At 44.7% G+C, this 18,838-nt stretch overlaps 1 protein-coding gene across 1 annotated transcript in view; it reads right to left on the bottom strand.

Moving 5' to 3' along the window:
* Window positions 1-4,617: 4,617 nt before the first annotated feature.
* Col4a4 (collagen type IV alpha 4 chain) overlaps window positions 4,618-18,838 on the bottom strand; it is a 113,374-nt gene continuing 99,153 nt past the window's right edge. Inside the window, 7 exon segments of the mRNA XM_051153994.1 lie at window positions 4,618-6,550; window positions 6,906-7,192; window positions 8,834-9,022; window positions 9,882-9,998; window positions 15,120-15,245; window positions 17,340-17,348; window positions 18,389-18,496. Of these exon segments, the coding sequence (XP_051009951.1) occupies window positions 6,287-6,550; window positions 6,906-7,192; window positions 8,834-9,022; window positions 9,882-9,998; window positions 15,120-15,245; window positions 17,340-17,348; window positions 18,389-18,496 (1,100 nt within the window). The 3' untranslated portion in view covers window positions 4,618-6,286.

The raw sequence follows: 18,838 nt of genomic DNA, 5'->3' as shown, positions 1-18,838 counted from the left end.
ACTTGACAGGAGGCTGAGACCCATACTGCCCATTACCCCATCAATAACTTCTTGCTTGAGGTCTGGTTTCATTTCTTTTCTCCCCCAAACACTAAGTAGAAAGCTATGCTGCACAGAGCCCCAGAGTCTTCTTATTTGTCACAGCTCTGGCCCTTCCCTTCTGCAGATCACCCTCCTAAGCCAGTTCCAAGGCTAGACCACATTACAAGGTAGATTTAAGATGAGGATGGGGCCCGGTGCCTGGAGTAATAGCTCCGTCATAAGTGTTTTCTAAGAGAGCATGAGGGTGAGTTAAAACTCCTGATCCCACATTAAATCAAAGAAGCCAGGTGTGGTAGCACATGCTTTTAATCCCAGTGTTAAGGATGCAGGGGGGAAAAAAAGGATGCAGAAATGGAGGTACCCAGGGCTCCCTGGCCAGCTGGTCAGCTTGTTTGGTGGATTCAAGCCAGTAAAGATGCTGTCCCCAAAAATAAAGTGGATGATGTTAGGCTTCAAACTTGGGACAAATGACTGAAGTGACTATTTAGCATATCATAGTGGATGCTGGCAGCCAGGTTCTCCCTGCATCCCTCAGTCCCCACCTGTTACAGGGCCCTTCTTCCTGGTATACCCTGGCCCCTACACTGAACTCTGCAGCTCAAAGGGATGGGCTGCCCTCCCCTATAGAATGCAAATGTTTTTTGGGTCCCAGCTCTCTTTGTGCCTTTGTACCTCCTGGCTCCGGTACCTGACTCCCCTTCTTCCCCTTCCTCCCCCTTACCCCCACATGGCCCATCTTAGTCTGTTCATGTCCACTGTGGACTCTCTCAGATGTCCCTGCCTCTGGCTGTAGTCTCCCACATATATGCAATAAACTTGCTTCTCCACCATACCTAGGAGCAGTCATTTCCTTTCCTTCTTCTGTCTGTCTTTTTTCATTCAGATGGTATCGGGCAAGTAAACTGTGGGACCAGGGGAACTGGCCTGGAGAAAAAGTGAGGTCTCATCTTGAGGAATAAGGATTGCTCCCTCTTCTGGGCCTGCATGCCCCAGTGACCATTCCCCCCACCTCTGCCACCCTTAATGTAGTCACATAGCTTAATAGCCAGGTTTCAGGTTAAAACTTCTTATTTCCTTATAAGGACATATCCAACTAGCACCTGGAATTCCTCTTCATGCAAATGAAGCACTCTCAGCACCTCAGCCCCAGCCAATGATGTACATTCATCCCAAAATCCCTACCCACTTCCCCAAGGTTTATATAGCCCTTATGACCTCCAATAAAAAAGAGCTGTTTCACTGGAAACCATCTTAAAGAAGCCCCAACTCCATATTCACCGCTGGACCAAGATCCTGCTCACCCACCTACCCGGCTAAGCTTCATTCCTTCAAGTCCAGCATCTGTGCACAACGGTGCCTGAATGCCTTAAGGGAAGAAGCAGACCTGGGCCAGCAAGATGGCACCTGAGGAACAGCAATTTAGGATTGTTCCCACATACACGTGACACACACGCATACACACAGCTTCATACGTGCGTCTGTATGCAAGAACATATATACATATTTTTTTAAACCCACTTTGGCTTAAAAGAAAACACATTCATCAAAAATACTGGTTTTGGAAGCCATCACAGAATTTGATTTATTATGAACCACATTGTAAGTGACAATACAGCAAATATTTACGTGTCAATAGTATATCAGGCATCTTGCAAAAGTTGTATGATCAAAGTCTTTTACTTTAAAACCATGGGTTAGAGAAAGGGATGCAATTTAATGGACATGTTTCACATTTTTCCAACGAATCATTAAATATTTAAGCACCATAAAATTCAAGCATTTCACATGGATGTGGCAGCCAGACGTCCTGGTTTAAAATGCATTATGCAGAGTTCCTTACAGATAATAACAGAGACAATTGCAGAATGCTGATTTTTTTTTTTTTAAATGTCGATTGTTTGTTCCCTGAAGACCTTACTCATAATGTCCCTGCAGGAAATTGGGTTACTCTTTGTGGTACAATAACGCTGTGAGCTGAAATAAAGAAGATGTTAAGAACTGGCTGGATATAAATAATTCTAATCAGTAATTTATATGCCCTGTGAGAACCAACATGTAATTTTTGTGTGTGGAAAAAATAATTTTCATATTAAAGTACTTTATTTTAATAGAAGATGTGTCTATAATTGGTGCGTGGTGACTGCTATGGTCTAGGCAGGCAATTATCCAACTTTAAGTTTCAACATAAGTGTAATGTCCTACCTTATAAATGAGGGAAATTTAGCTGAACTCACCCATGGCTAGACAGCTGAAAAAGGACACAGCTGGATGGACATCTGGGTTCAACCAATTCGGAAGTCTTCATTCCCCCATAGCAAGTAAGAGAGACGAGTGTTAAATTACTCCAGTGGGCTGGCCAAAACACTGATCACAAAGGTCTGTTATGTGGTGACCTGCAGGACTTGCCGAAGAAACTCTTTGATGAAGTTCAATTCTCGTGAGCCATTCTTCTGACTTTTTCCTAAGCACTCAAAACACGCAAGGGCTATGTAGAGGCAATTTGGGGCCAAGAAGCCCTCAGATTGTGAGGGAATACAGATTGCAGCATGAGTCATTGTGTCATTTCAGCGAAGGATTTTCTTTCTGCCAAGTCTGAGAGTCAATCTCATTTCTGCAATTTCAGCTCATAGAGAAGTAATTAATTGTGGAGTGAGGAAGGGTCAATGGTTGTTGATAGCCATTATGGTGCTAATTGTATTAAGAGATTGTGGATGTGTGGGGGTGTTTGACATTCTGATATTCTGAGGTAAGACAGGCCTATTATGCTGGTCACCCTTTTATCAGTGAGATCTTATATGCAGAGCTGCACATCAAAGGCTTACTAAGGCATAGTAAATGAGTCAGTAACAGATAGGCTCACCCATGTGCTAACACTCACATCCAAAGATTAGCAGAACACAGTCCCTGCCTCACAAAGGCTTCAGTTTTTAGCCAGGGGAGAGAAGTGTCCTGAAACATCAGAGAAGTAATAGAGAACAGACAGCACCGCCCCCCCCCCCCAGTCTCTTTGGGAAGTTTATGTGCCTACCACTAACCTGTGCTAGGATAAACATGTGTCTCCCAAATCAGTGGACCCAAGGGAGGACATTGATGGTAAAAAGAAGAGCTGAAGACATAAAGGTATGTTGGTATTTGCAGACAATAAGCCTCATAGTTCACAATGGACCTTTTACCCCATGTGAAGTCATTTGGATTTTACATGCAGTGTGGTCACAGGCTTTTAAGCCAAAAGATAAGGAATCTCACTTGGATGGGATTTAGAGGATGGCTGGGATTCCAAACTGGGGACATCTCCTGCGAGAGGCTACGTGGAAAGCTGTGTGAGAGGAGGTAGCAGCCCACAAAAGCAGGGAATGAGCGTCAGTCTGGGGAACAGAACACGTGCAGCGTGGACACGTGCTTGACTGGTGGGTTCCACTTACCAAGAATGAGCACCCAGAAGGAAACATTCCCATTAGGGATCTAGGCCCATTCCAGCCAGTCATGGGTGGAGATCTTGAAAAGGAGGTTGAGATAAGACCGTCACAGTAATGGGTTGGGATAACTGCAAAACTTTGTTCGTGGTCCCCTCTGAGCAAGGCTGTTCCAAGAACATTGATATATATCCAGGTGGAAAGAGATAACTTTAAAATAACATGTTCTTCTGTCCCAAGAATGTGGTTCCTCTTCTCTTGCCCTTCTGGACCATTTCAAAATACATTACCAATTTGTGCCACGTCTAAAGGAAGACTGGGGGAGCTATACTTTGAACCTCTTCATTCTCGCTGTCTCAGATCTAAAGTTCCCTCCTAATTCAGCCAGCCATAACTTACTATGAAGCATGTTAACAACCTAACAGCAAAGTTAAAGGGTTTAACGTTGTTATGTAGCAAGCCATGTGGGCTCTAGCAGGTCACACTATTTCCCCAGGCCTTCCTGGACCATGTTCTCAGGCCAAGTTCAGGATGAACTTTCAGGAGGCCTGGTTCGGGATGAGAGATGAAGGTTCTGGGAATATAAGAGTAATGCAAATAAGGAAGAAATGGGCTTCGATTTCAGACACTCAAAATAGCATAAGCTTAAAATCAAATGGGTCAATACTGGGAAGTCAAGGAAATATTTCATGTTAAAATAGAGATGTTCAGCCCTGGTTATGTAGTGAGAGAATATTTTCCAAGCAAAACAAAACAAAAATTGTGTTTCTTTTTAAAAAGCTGAACTCATAGCACTTCAGTGGCTCCAGGCAATTGCCAAGAGACCGGGACACTATCTTAAAACAAAACAAAACAAATATTATTTACCAGAAAATTGTCTTAAGATGCCACTCCACAGGCAGCCAACAGCAAAAAAAAAAAAAAAAAAACAAAAACACACACACACACAAAAACCCAATAACAACAAACATGCTAACTGTATTCTGCATAAAGGAGTCATCACTGACCAAAGGGTGACAGGAAAACACACCTTAGAAATACTTTTCTTTAATTTTGTATTTAACTACGTGTAGGAGTGTGTGTCTGTGGATGGGTCCTTGCATGCGGACAGGAGAACCTGTGGGAGCCGACAAGGGGAACTGGAGTTACTGGTGACCATAAGCCACCTGTCCTGGGTGCCAGGAACCAAATTCAGATCCTCAGCAAGGGCAGTAAATACTCTCAACCACAGAGCCACCTCTCTAGCCCCAGAAATGAATTTTAGTTGAGTTTTTCTTTCAATTTTTAAGTGCACTGAAAAGTGAGCTCTGACATACGTATCTCTCAGGTGGGGAGTCTTTTATTTCCATTAAAATTACAATTTTACTTCAGCCTAGGAAGGTGAGTTTCAAAGAAAAAAGACTTTTCTAGCAAACCTTTCCATGTGTGGTTTGTACCGATCCCTGACTTGGTAGCCAGCAAACCTTTTCATGTGCGGAAAAGTCACTGCAAATTGACATGGATCCTATCCGAGCATGGTAGCTGCTAAGTGCCAGTGTCAAACAGCTGTCTTGCCATGATGCTAACACAATATAAAGAATGTTTGAAAATTGGTGAGACAGATGCTCCCATTTAAAAAAAAATCATGAGAATGCGAAATTCAGATTGGATAGCATCTTTGTTTCTGTTCAAAAAAGCCCCATGCCTTCCTGGTAGGGTGACCCTGACATAAATGAACCTTCTTACCTAACTTTAATTAAGCCAGCCCTTAATTTTTCTCCCAAGTGCATAATGATAGCCCTGTCACCTCCAGAGTGAGTTGCCATTATCCATATGGAGGAGGAGCCTTGCAGATTCTCCTAGGGAAAAGAGCAAGTGGCTTTGTACCAGCCTCTCCTCACTTGCCGGAGTAAGCCCCATGTGGCTTCAGTGCCATTAGCAGGAGGACACGCTGGCCCCCCGACTGGGGCAAAGTGGTCTGTTTGCAAGTTCCCTGGGATGGGGAGTCAATTTTTGTGAATCACTACCTTAATATTCATTAATAGCTTTTAGGACCCTAATCCCTTATTGAATATATTTTTTCTATAATTGCTACTTTTCAAAAGGGTTGCCAAAGTAGGCATTTCCATTCTCTGTAAAATGTAGAGAGAACATAATGTTTTATATTCATCTGTGAAGTGTTTATGCTAATGTCGACGCTCTGGAATACAGGACTGCAGGCCTTCCAGGCATAATGACTCATTCTGCTTTGAAATGAACTGCTAATGCTGGCAATGTAGAGAGGTTGTTTTTCTTTTCTTCCTCCCTTTGAAAAACCTCTTTGGGCCATGGTCTCACAATTATTTAAAGTGCATGGTTAAAAAATAGATTATAGAGAAAATCATTTTGAGACATTGAAAATCTCTACTTTGTAGCTTCATGTGTTGGCCTATTTATAGTTTTTCCTGTAAAATCTAGCCAGGAGCCCAACGGATTACAGAATAATTGACTTCAGTTGTTTGAGACACTATCATCCGATGAATGAAGTTTGCAGTTGTTTATAATCTGGTCTTTCTCAGTCACTTGCTTTTCTTGGAATTAACATATGTTCAAGTAAAGCCTGTTCTTCCATCATCTCAGTAAGAGGAGAATGTGGGAGTTTCGTCTAGATCAGTGGGGACCAAACAAATCCACGTGTGCAGCATTTGCTTGCTCTGTACAGAGGGCAAGGAGGCTGCTGGGAAGAACCACGCTGAGATAAGGCATGGCTGAAGGGGTCTTGAGAGAGCACCACTGAATTTGCTGGGATGGCTGGGAAAACTTTTCCTCCATGGGCCACCTCTCTTGACGCCTGTTGACATGTTGTCATTTCTCTAGCTGTACTTCATGCAGACCTGGCACCTGCTGATTTTCTGGCGCTGGGCCTGACCTTCTTTCAAGGTGTCTGGTGACGGGCCAGAGGAAAACTGCTGGTCTGGGTTCACCGTGGTCAGCCAGAAGCTGTACTTGTTTGCAAAAAAGTGACATGTTCCCTGCCGGCCCTGGCACTCAAGGAATGGCGCAGCTCTGAAGTCCTCTAGGCAGCTGCCAGGTGACATGAGTGCCTGCCCTCCTCCTTGGTCCCCAGCTCCAGTGTGCTACCCAGAAAAAAAGAATTGGGGTTCAGCCACTCCAGACCACCCAGACAGAATCAGTAACATGCCCAGGTCTAGGTCAACTTTAAAATTTAAGTCATTCCATAAAGAACAGTAGGAGGTATGTTGGCTGTGCATGCAAATTGGAGCTAATTTAACTGGTGGCTAAAATAAATCCATCTTCTAACAGACTTAGCAAAGAATAATTGATGAGTAAAGATGAGAATAATAACAGCCCTATAGCTCAGCATCTACAGTCTGTCTGCAGTGGCTTGGTTGACCCCGGGCCTTCTGGTTTCTACACAGTACACAGAACTACCATTGAGACAGAGATAAGACTCAAGGGCAGGAGACTCACCATCAGAAATGAGTACCCAATCCAGAGGCTCCTCCACGTTCGTGGGCACGGTGGGATAGACTGGTCCTGACTATGGACAGCCACCGCCTGTGCTGGGGCCTCACACACAGCACAGCGACTGATGTAAGGGCGGATCTCTTCCTCTGAGAGCGGCATCATAGGAAGAGGAGCTGCACTGGACAGCCAGTAGGACCTGTCATTTCTCTGGGCATAGTGGCACACTTGGTGGATGTTGCAGTAGGCAAAGGGCAGAGTGCTAAACATAGGAAGACAAGACCCAGCCAAACCTGGGCGAAAAGAAGATAGACAGTATCTTGTTACACAGCAGCCTGTTCTGTGCAAGCAGCAGTGACTCCCACATGTGGCATTTTACAGACACCTACTATGACCTATGGAGAACCATGCCAGAGCCCACTGCCACTCTGGCCACCTCCCTGATCTGTGGACCAGCCTCCATTCATCCCCCTCTTTGGAGCTCAACAACCCACCAAGAGCTAGAGATGAGCACAGACACAGCTGTCTTCACAATACAAGTGAAGAGCAAACAGACGGTAACAGATGAGAAGGAGACACCTGTGGATGAGAGGTGAGAGTTGCCCAAAACTACCAGAAGGATGACTAGGCTTTATTTTAAGCTGTGTTGCCCAATATGAAAATGATTGAACCAGGTTTGGAGACGGCAGTGACCATTCAAAGGAAAAGATGCTGAGATGGAGAAATCCTGAGACACAAAGCTTTGGCTCAGAGCTCATTGGGCGCTGGTAGAAGCCTGGGAGAGAGTGCATCTGTGTGACATCATCTCTGGGTATCTGGAGATAGTTTATACCACAGGATGTGGGCTTTGGTGATCTTGTTAAGGGGCTTGGTCTGCCTAAGGGTTCTACAGAACTTTAAGATAGGTGCCCCATCTTGACCAAGGCAAGAGAAAACCTGATATTAGAAAAGAAAGGAAAGAAAGCAGGTTCAAAATAAGCACACTTTCTTCTTTCCCCTGTCCTCAAATAACCTAGGCATCTAAGGAAGGATGTGAGATGACAGTACCAAGATGAAAAATAAAAATGGGCATCTGAACAGCTGCCACTCATAGGCCTGCCACATTGTCATCCTCTTACTAGCTAGGGACCAGCCTGCTGAAGGCAGTAAGACCCGCCCAGCTGTCCACTGCCTCTACTGCTTGACACACTTCCTGCCTCCACCATCCATCCCTGCTGTTGCCATCATATGCCTTGGCATTGGGTCCTGAAGCTTACAAATCTGCTGGTGGGAGGTAAAAAGGAACACAGAGGGCTCATGCTTAAAGGCTTGTGGTCCCAACGCAGAACAGGACAGAGCTGGCCAATGCTATACATACACTCAGGAAGCTCTGCCTCCAACAAATGCATACATAAACATGGAGCTCAATATGCCCAGTTAAATAATTTACACTTAGTAGCAAAAGGTTGCATTCTATAGCAAAGTAACATTTATCCTATGTACTGAAAACAAATAAAGAACAACAAAATAATCAAGGTGCATGCCTGTGGTGGCCTAAGCTATTAATTTCAGCTCTTAGGAAGCAGAGACAAGTAGTTTCTGTGAGTTTGAAGCCAGCCTGCTCTAAACAGTTCCAGGTCAGCCGGGGCTATGTAGTGAAACTATGTCTCAAATAAAACAAAAACAAATAAATAAATAAAATGAAACAAATAAAAACACACAACAAAACAGTAAGTAGGCAGACGATAACCAGTCATGAGAATGAGCCTCTGGCATCTAACAGGATCATAGGAATTAGCATAAGCTTTTTTTGTTGTTTAAGTAGTAAAGGCAGAGAAGATTAGTGGCTAAAAAGCTGATGAATCTATTAGGTTAACCCCTAGTTTTTACTCTCTGAGCCACAGCATGGATGACCCCACATAGCACGTGACAGCATATGCTTGGTGTGTCCATACCAAGATCTTGATTGTGTGCCTTCTCCTGTCCTTCCATGTATAACAGGCTGTACCCTGTCCAAAGCTGGGGCATGCCCACAGGGCAGGCCGGTTCTTGATCTGTCTGACTGTGGAGAACAAGGAGGAAGCCACTGAGGTATCCAGGGCCAAACCCCTTGGGCCCAGGATCACCAATTGGACCAGGAGGGCCTGCAGAAAGAAGGAAAAAAGAAGCCCACAATTTAGGGCATTCCATTCAATGAGCACTTTTAAGTGTCTCTGTTCCAGCATCATGCTCAGCATCAGGAAGCAGAGGGGAACAGGACATAATGTGCCTCTCAGGACTGCCCCCCTAGTCTGTCTATAGCACACAAACACACAACTCCTCCAGCAGAGCCATTGAGCTTCTGCAAGGGCTGGTCACTCAACTGAGAACTGAAAACACATGTTTTACTTGCTTCTGAACTAAACGTAAAGGCTCCGTCCCGTGTTGGTCTTCCCTAAGTGACGCAGCATCTCAATGATGTCACTTTAGGTAAAGTAAGGAATCTAGATTCCCAGGAACTACATCAAAGCCCGCTACATCTGCAGCCCAGTGTTAGAGGAATGGAGACAAGAGGATGCCTGGGCCTCCTTGGTGAGGCAGCCTACCCAGTTGGTAAGCTCCAGATTCAGTACGAAACTCAGGATCAAAAATCAGGTGGAAAGCAATTGAGGAAGAACCCTAGCCACCTCACACATAACCTCTGCACACCCACAAACATGTCACACTCATACACACAAGGTAGATGGGAGGAAACGGGCAGGTTATATGCAAATATGCTCATTAGAGAGGCTCAAAGCAGTCCAAGGTTCTCACCTCTGTGTGGAGGAGGGGTGTTTTAGAAACCTGATAAAAACACCTCCTGGGTGACTGAGATTTGTGAGCATAAAATAGAAGACATGAATACCCCTCCCAATACTTGCAGAGCTAGTATTGAAGGCAAGTCTATTTTTGCATCCACGTTAGAAGCGCTGCTAAGAGCAAAGACTGCAGGGTCAGAGGAAAGGGATGAGAGGGAAACTCTACCTGGTGCTCCAGGACAGCCGGCCTCTCCTTTGTCACCTTTGCGTCCCGGTGGCCCGGGGGGTCCAGGGATGCCATCCTGACCTCTCCTGCCATCCAGCCCAGGCTCTCCTTTGCACCCTGCAGAAAAGTGCATGGTGATGGTGGTCAAAAAATACAGCACGTGCATCCCATGAGCTGACTCTGACCTCTTTACCTGCTTTGACAATATTGAATCTACTCACTTGGTCTACCCAAGTGCATGACAGCAGCTTATGGCCTCCGCCAAGCAACTGGGGAAATGGAGATCTAAAAGGGTAAGTCCTATCTGTAGCCCTAGACCAAGGAGATGTTGAGAGGGTTTTGTTGTTGTTGTTGTTTGTTTGTTTGTTTTGTTTTGTTTTTTGCTTTTAGAAGACCCTGAACATGTAATGCCTTCATGATCACATATTCTTTCATGATGATGTTTTAAAAATCTGGATGGAGGATTGAGTCAAATTTAATAGGATGCATTTTTGTTGTTGACTGGTTGGTTGGCTGGTATTTTGAGCCTGAGTTTCACTGTATCCCTGGCTGTCCTAGAGCTTGCTCTGTTATCCAGGCTAGCCTCAAACTCAGAGATCTAAATACCTCTGCCTCCTGAGAGCTTGGATTAAAGGTATGCACCACCATGCCCAGTCTAGGATTTGGTTTCAAGAATGGCTTTTTATCAAGGGTTTATGACACACTGGTTTCAAGCTGACCCCTTCATGTGAATTATGAACTGAGTCTTTATAGCAGCTGTCAAGTGCAAGGCTGGTGTGCACTTATTCCAGGAGGGAGAGAGAAACATCTGCAGACATGAGGAGCACACATGAGCTAACCAAGGAGCAAGGGCAGAGGTGGTGTCCATCAGCCCCAGCCCCAGCTCTTGACACACTTCAGATGCATCCTTGTGGATCTTGGCACAGCCACACATTAGTCTTGGGGTATTTTACCTGCTTGGCATCCTTTTCTCCTTCCCAGTTTCTTAACTGCAGTTTCTATGGGCTCACAGTAGAAACCATGTCCACCATGTATGTGGCTGTTTATGATATTAGACCTATTTAGCAGAATTATTAGTCCTTTTCATGTTTCTAGACTCTATTTGTTAAACTCCTTCCTTGAGTAAGCTTATTATGGGCTAGGGTGTGTCATTCTTCTTCCAAATTTATATTGAATTCCTAATTCCTAGTAGCTTACAATGTCTATATTTGGCAACAATGTCTTTAAAGATAGGATCAAGGCAAAGTGAGGTCCTTAGAGTGGGTAAACCCAATCTGGCCAGGATATTTATAGGAAGAGAGAGAAAGTGGCCATCTGGAAAGGAACCTCAGAAACCAAGCCTGTGGCTGACTTAATCTTAGACTTGCCCTCTCCAGAACAAAGAGATGAGATGTTTGTGTAGTTCCTACTCTGTTCATTTATTATGACTGCCAGAGTAAACTGAACCATTGCTTGAGACCAGCTATTCCGCCAAAGGAGCAGGGGGAACTGTTCTAAAAGGAAGGGCTTTGGAGCCAAACGGTGACAGGGGTGAACCTAGAAAGCAAATGAACTGATCGAAGACATTATCCAAATCCTGTCATGTCAAGCACCATTCCTGCCCTGTAGAAGACTGTAGGGTCTGGGCTTGGCAAGCTCACAGCCTCAGGGACAAAGACACTACTTCTTTCCCCATTTGGCTCCAAAGCCGCCCTTCCTTTTAGAGCAGTTCCCTCTGCTGCCCTAGTTTAGGCCCTGGATCAGTTTTGTGCTCTTGTTGCAGTAACTGACTAGCCTAGAGTGCCCTGGGCCCCAGTCTTCCTCCCCCAGCATGCGCGCGCGCGCACGCACACACACGTATTTTCGGGTCCCACAGAAGCCAGAAGAGTGCTGAAATATGACCTCTGGTACTCATAACTCTTTGTTTCTCTGTGTACCCCTGTCTTCCCTGGAACTTTCTCTGTAGACCAGGCTAGCCTTGAACTCAGAGATATGCCTACCTTTGCCTCCCAGCAGCAATCACTCTTAACCACTGAGTCACCTCTCCAGCCTCTTTCTGCCAACTCTTAACACCAGAAATGGTACTCAAAAAACTTATGTTAAGAAAACAGTGCCTACAATCACTATAGGAAGCATTCACAACACGTTTTATTGCTTCATGATGTCAGACCATCAGTGACAGTTAACTGAGTTGCACAGTCGGCCTCTTTGACGTGAGGAAACTGAGAGCCAGAGCAGCATACGTTTAGTCAGGTTTCAGAGTATCCCTCCCGAGCCATCACACTCCCTCTCTGATTCAGTCAGAAATGATTAAGTCTGGAATGTTCATCACCCAGACAGACATGCCTCAGGAGTTACTTATCAGATTGAAAAAGTCAGACTACCTTAAATGCATTTAAGGTGGTCCCAGAACAGCAACAACACCCAGAACTCTTAAGAAAAATGAATCTCACAGCCCAATCCACATATAACAAACCAGGAAGTCTAGGCTGGGGCCAGCAATAGGTGCTTTACACATTCCAAAGGTCTTGAAATACCAGGCTTCAGCCCTCAGTCCTTCCTCTCTCCTATCTCCAGGTAAGTTCAATTACCCCTTTTAACCTTTAGGACATCCCAGCCTGGTGTTGATTCCTTCACTTTCCCACTTTTCCTTCGCCTGCTGCTACAAGGGCAGGGCCTTGTTAGATTCCTTTATTTCTTGCAGAGTGCTGGCACCAAAACAATCGATAAATAATTCATGAAAGTGGTGGTTAAATGAATTATGGCACACTCAAATAATGCAATATTCTGCAGCCGCCACAGACAATATTGTCGGAAAATATGTAATGACACAGAACTAATGGCATGTTGAGAACAGCGGTTTGCACAACAGTGTGGAAGAACGGACTGTTTAAAAAACACGTACAGAAATCAAAGTGGACAGATGATAGACAGCCAACTGTGCCTTTTAAAGCTGTGTTTACTTTCTTTTATTTAAACTCCTATAGTACGTTTGTTGTTTTTGTTGTTGTTGTGTTGCTGTTTTGGGGTGTGTGTGTGTGTGTGTGTGTGTGTGTGTGTGTGTTCATGTGCGTATGTGTATAGCTGCACGTGTGTATGCAGACAAGAAGTTAGAGTCAAGTGTCTTCCTTGATGGTCACCTTCTTTCCAATCACCCTCCCCTTTGCTTTTAGCCAGGGGCTCTCATGCAACCTGAAGCTCTCTGACTTACCTAGACTGGCTGCCTAGCAAACCCAGGGCTTCTACTGTACCTGCCTTCCCAGCACTGGAATTCCAAGTACATTGGCTGTACCCAACTCCTTTACATGGGTTCTGGGGATAGAACTCAGCTCCTCCTTGTTAGGATCCTGCCCCAGTCTACCTGTGATGTCATTGACTACCTGCCACTGGGCATGGCCCTACCCAGTATATAAAAAGACAGACCCACCTCGCCTCTTTCACTTCCCCTCTTACCTCCTCTTAGCTCTTACTTTTATTCTCTTCCTCCCTCTTCCTCTCTTCCTCTCTTGCTGTCTCCATCTCTCTGCCTCTGTTTCTCTCTGGGGTATCCCTCCTCCTTTTCCTTCTCTCCCCGTGCTCTTATAATAAACCTCTCAATATCATATCTGTTGTGTGGCGCATATTTCATATTATATCTCATTATATTTAAAACTCGTGCTTATGCCAAAAGTACTTTGCTAAGCCAGGGCAGCAGTGGCACAGGCCATTAGTCCCAGGACTCAGAAGGCAGAGGCAGGTAGATCTCTGAGTTCAAGGCCAGCCTGGTCTACAGAGCAAATTCCAGGACAGCCAAGGCTATGCACTGAAACCCTGTCTTGAAAAAACAAATGAACAAAAAGAAAGAAAGAAAGAAGAAAGTTCATTACCAACTAAGTCATCTCTCTAGGCCCAGAATAAGGTTTTGGGTTTTGTTGGTTTGTTGTTGGTTTTTTGGTGTTTTGTTCTTGTTGTTGTTTTAACTTCTCCTTAGACTGATGCTGATACAGCTTCTGACAACCTCCTATCCTTCTACAAACAGTTCTCAGCCCTTAGGTGTTTCTGTTTCCCTGGGGACATTTGTTAACATATCTGCAAGCATTCTTGGCTGCCACAAAGGTAGAGGTCCAATATTCATATCTACTGGTAGAGGTCAGGAACACTACTTGACTCCCCACAACTTGAGTGACTTTTCTTTAAAGAACAGATTCTCTGCCCCACCCCCACCCCACCCCAAGGCAACAGCACTAGGTTGAGAAAGGCTGCCCCAAACTATAGTTTGCACTCAGGGCATCATATATTCCTCCATCACGTATTTAGCAGGCACCTCCCATGACCCAGGACCCTGTGGAGATGCAGCAGTGAGCACTGACAGCCCTGCTCCCAGGCTGCTCTGGGAGTAGTAAGAACGCAAGTGATACGAAGTCGCATTTGACTCCCATACCTTTCGACACCGCACTGAACAGAGTCGTGTCACAGCCAGGCAGTGGAGGAAGAATGAGAGAGGCTGGCCCCAGCCTCCTGGCTGACACTGCACACAGGTGCTGAACTCAAAGGCACCGCAACTGCTCTGAAGAGTCTGTACTTCCCAGATGCTCAGGACCCCCTAGCTCTGAGAAATGACCCAATGTGGGCAGGATGTGCAAGCAGAAAATAAACTATGCGGAGACTGCTTTTTCCAGGACAGTTTGGTTTGTGTGCTAAGGATGGTCTTCCCACCCTGACAATGACTGACCAGTGCTCATCAGGGCAGTTCCAGGAACAATGCAGCCATTGCCGAAATCTAGAAACACTCCCCATCTTTTCCGCTTCCATCTTCTCAGTGGTTCCTTACACTGTTTCTTCTCACAGGCTGTTTCTACTCCACTGGTTCCCGATTCAATTGTTTTTGTTTGTTTGGTTGGTTGGTTGGTTTATTATTTTTGCTTGTGTTTGTGCTTTTGTTGTTGCTGAAAACCAAGCCAATAGTTATGAAAGCAGGGCACCTACTCTGACGTGCTATGGACCTGGCCACATCTAAAAGCTTTCAATAGGAGTTCAACACAGGAATAGAAAGGATGTGTGGATCTAGAATCCAATTCCCTTTGTGTTGACACATATACAAAAGAAAGAAAGAAAGAAAGAGAGAGAAAGAAAGAGAGAGAAAGAGAAAGAGAGAGAGAAAGAGAGAGAAGAAGGAAGTTTTCACCGATTTGCTGTGAAGTTATTTACAGTCGTCTTGAAGAGCAACATCATAAAACACTTAGATTTTCATTTCAACAGTGAACTCAGAGAAGCTCATACCTGCTCCAGGGGGGCCTCTCTGTCCAGGGACCCCCATAGCTCCTTCTGGTCCTCTTGGGCCTGGCACTCCAGGAAGTCCTGGGATTTGAGGACAGGCATCTACATCTGCAGGAGGCCCGGGTTCACCTGCGGTTGAAATCACTACTGTGTAACAGGTTCACAGCTCTTTGTGCAGTCTCTGGTACACGATGGATTCCCGACACAGTGCTAAAATCTTAACAAGACCCTTCAACAGTCCAGTGTAAGTTCCACAATCTTAGAAATTTGCCTTGCTCCATGCAGGGACACACGAGGCTTCTAGAAAGCCTTTGTGGATTAAGAGACCAATTGACTGACTGCTGGGATGAGAGATGAATGGCCAGTGAACGCAGAAATAGAGATTACTGGTTCTTGATGGATGTAGCAATACTTTGATGACTTTCAGGGGATTTCCAGCCTCTGTGCCATTTTTTACTAGTGAGCTAGCCATAGGTGTCACTGCAAGAGGAACTTGGGGTGGGGCTCCTAAGGGGGGGGAGGTTTAGTATACTGCATTTGCCTAGTATCAGTTACCCCTACATACTTCAGGCTGGCCAGAGGCGCTCATGCAGTGACTTTTCAATCTTGAGTGAATGGTGGAATGATCTATGTGACCACAAAGACAGATGGTTATCTGGGCCCCCGCCCCAAGGAATACTGCGGTGCTTGACAAATCCAGCCACAGGGGATTTTCAAACGTTTTTTTTGCTGGTGGGAAATTATGAGGAGAAACCCGAGACTTGGTATGATTTTAACTCTTCAAGGGATGTTAGAGCGCCCCAGAGCTGAGAAGCACCACTGCAGAGCTGAGTTCAGCACATCAGAATTATAGACCAGGTGGTTAGAAAGCAGTCTCTGAAGTGGGATCCAATGTGTACGTGTACATTCCTACCACGCTCTCAAGCAAGATGAATAGTGTTGAGCAGGCAATCTGACCTTGAGAACCACCACACCGAGGGTCTGACACTTGGAAAATATTGTTTGTATTCATATCATCTTTGAGTGAATTTCAATTTATTATACAGAGAAGCAGAAATGAAAACGCATTCAATATCCAACTTTAGTTTCAAACGATGAATATTTAAAATAATATGGGTTTTTTTTTTTTTAAGTTTTTGTTCTGTTTTCCTTTATCTTTTAATAAAGCAGAAGTTGAGAGAAAAGTGATAAATTGGGTCTTCTGAAACCCCTAGAAGTAATATATGGGTCTTTTTTCAGGGCAATTTTCTTTAGAATAATAACTAATACCTGGAAAAAAAAAACACACATCTTCATAATTTCTTTCTTTTTCCTCTTTTTAAAAAAATTTTGGGGGTGGGGTGAGTTTACAATTTCCCTTTAATTCTGGTGTTAATTCTGGGTGTTTGATTGCGTGTACATCTCTGTACCATGTGCATGCCTGGTGGCTGTGGAGGCCGGAAAGGGTGAGAAAATTGTGAGTTGCTATGTACCGGATGCTGGGAATCAAACCCTGGTCCTCTGGAACAGCATCCAGTGCTCTGAGCTATTGAGCCAGCTCTGCAGTCCCTTTATGGTGGATTTTTTGAGAAAAGATCTCAGTCTATAGGCCAGCCTAGCCTAGAAGGCATGGCAAATCCTTTTGTCTTATCTTCCGAATGCTGGAATTACGTACATGAACTGCCACACATGCCTGTTTTCCCCCCTTTAGAAACATTTTTAATTCTTTTGTGAGAATGCCAGATACAAAATCACACCTTGTTTTTGCATGATAGAGTATTATGTAAGCATTTTTCTTTTGACATACAAATAAATCTGTTCCTGAGAATGGATGCGTGTCTCTTGTAGGGTGTAAGGGCCCATCTTTTAGTAATGTTGGTGCTGCTCACTCTGAAGACGTTGTACATGTTTAAGTTGTGGGAATAATAAGAGGAGCCCCACTGTCGTGCCCGGTGGCATGCAACAATGAGAGCACTTCTATTTACAGCCTGCACTGAAATTCTATGAGCTGAATGCCTACCTCACCCTGACACCCTGTAATGAGGTCCTCACCCGGACACTACTATGAAGTCACTACAGCTGCAGCGACGAAGTCAAGACATTAAAACCTACGATGACTCCAGAAACCCCACTTACAAAAAAAAAAAAATGCAACAGCTTAACTCACAAACATAGTGGGAAGGGTAAATGCAAGGGTGACAGGCAAATAGAGTCGGGAAATTATCCATTTCCCATCACACTTACCTCTGCAGCCTGGAGAGGTCCATCGCAGAAATGCACAACGAGGCAACATTTTTCACATGATGGAAAGAAAATTTAAATTTGTGAGTGAGGACAAAAGTGAAACCGATGGCTGAGAACATAAATAATAATTTGAGGGAGCATCAGTGACAAGCGGAGTGACAACGTTGTATTTACATAAAGAGTTTGCACCGTTGTGATTGATGGGAACCGCTATGATTTTGTACTAATGGAGTTTTCATCTTTACAAGGACTTGAAATGAAACTCTCTTGAGAAACAGACAATTCTAGTTGATTTTCTATGGCGAATGTGTCCTGAATGACTATATAGGAAGTGTGGCACTTAAAGGCTTCTGAAAATCCTGTATTAATTTGTCACACTTCGTAGTCTATATGCACAGAAAGGAAGAAAAAGAGTCCAAGTATCGCCCCTTTGTCTTGCTCTACCATGAGCACTGGGGAAGTTGTGTGCTTTATTTGTCCCTTGGATTATGGTGCTACAAACATTGCAAAACAATCTGAATTATCACTAAATATCTATGATACTGTTTTGGGATCTTTAGAGACATTTCTTCCACTAACCTTCCACACATATGTCTGTTTGTCCTTTCTCTTCCCAATTCATCCTTATGGTTAAAAAATATTGGCTACATATGCAATAAGGTAAATAGCCTTTCATCCCATAGGAACTAATGCATTTTTTTTTTCAGAAAACAGATAAGACATGTATGGAAATTTGAGGAGAAGAAGTAAACAAGCAATCCTAATGACAGTCAACTCCCTCTGTCTCATGGGTGAAAAACACTGAGATATTTATTCCTTTATAAATAATCTATGTGACATCAGCGTTTAATTCTTAAACGTGTTTGTTCTGGTAGTTTATCAGACTTGAGACTCGATGGAACAGTCTGATACAAATAATCTCTTTATATCAGAAGGGCTTAGCTTGCAAGTATGTAGCAATGGCTTCTGAAGGCTGACCCTCATAGTAACTGCTTAGACGGGAGGCTGGAGGGACATGCCTTAGGAGATGATGGCCACCGGGAGCTTACCTGGAGGGCCTATTGGTCCTTTCCTGCCTGGAGGTCCAGGTAGTCCCTTCTCTCCTGGTGCCCCAGGAAGCCCAGGTGGCCCCGGAGGCCCTGGGAATCCCATTGGTCCTAAAGGAAAGATAAGGATGAGGGCACAGAAGAGAGCGTTACAGGGACTCGAACTGGATGAGCAGCTGTAAGTTCTGCTCCAAGAAAGAGCAGAGCAGAGCCAGTGTGGGGGAGGAGCTTTGCCTCACTCTGGGAGGCTGAGAACTACCTCTGCAAAAGAGCCCCAGGGGCCAATGAGAAGGGCTATCAAGCCAAAACTGTATGAACTATATGAAAATGCAAAGCTCTGTATCCAGGGGACAGCAAAAGATTAGAACTGGGTGGGAAAAAAAGAGAGGTACAGGGGGGAAGGTGTCTGCCTGGCTAGAGTTCCTTAGAGTCAGGCCCACCTACAGTATCCTC

Source organism: Acomys russatus, chromosome 12, assembly GCF_903995435.1.
Source record: "Acomys russatus chromosome 12, mAcoRus1.1, whole genome shotgun sequence".
NCBI classification, from domain to species: Eukaryota; Metazoa; Chordata; class Mammalia; order Rodentia; family Muridae; genus Acomys; species Acomys russatus.
This window is presented reverse-complemented; position numbering and strand designations above follow the sequence as displayed.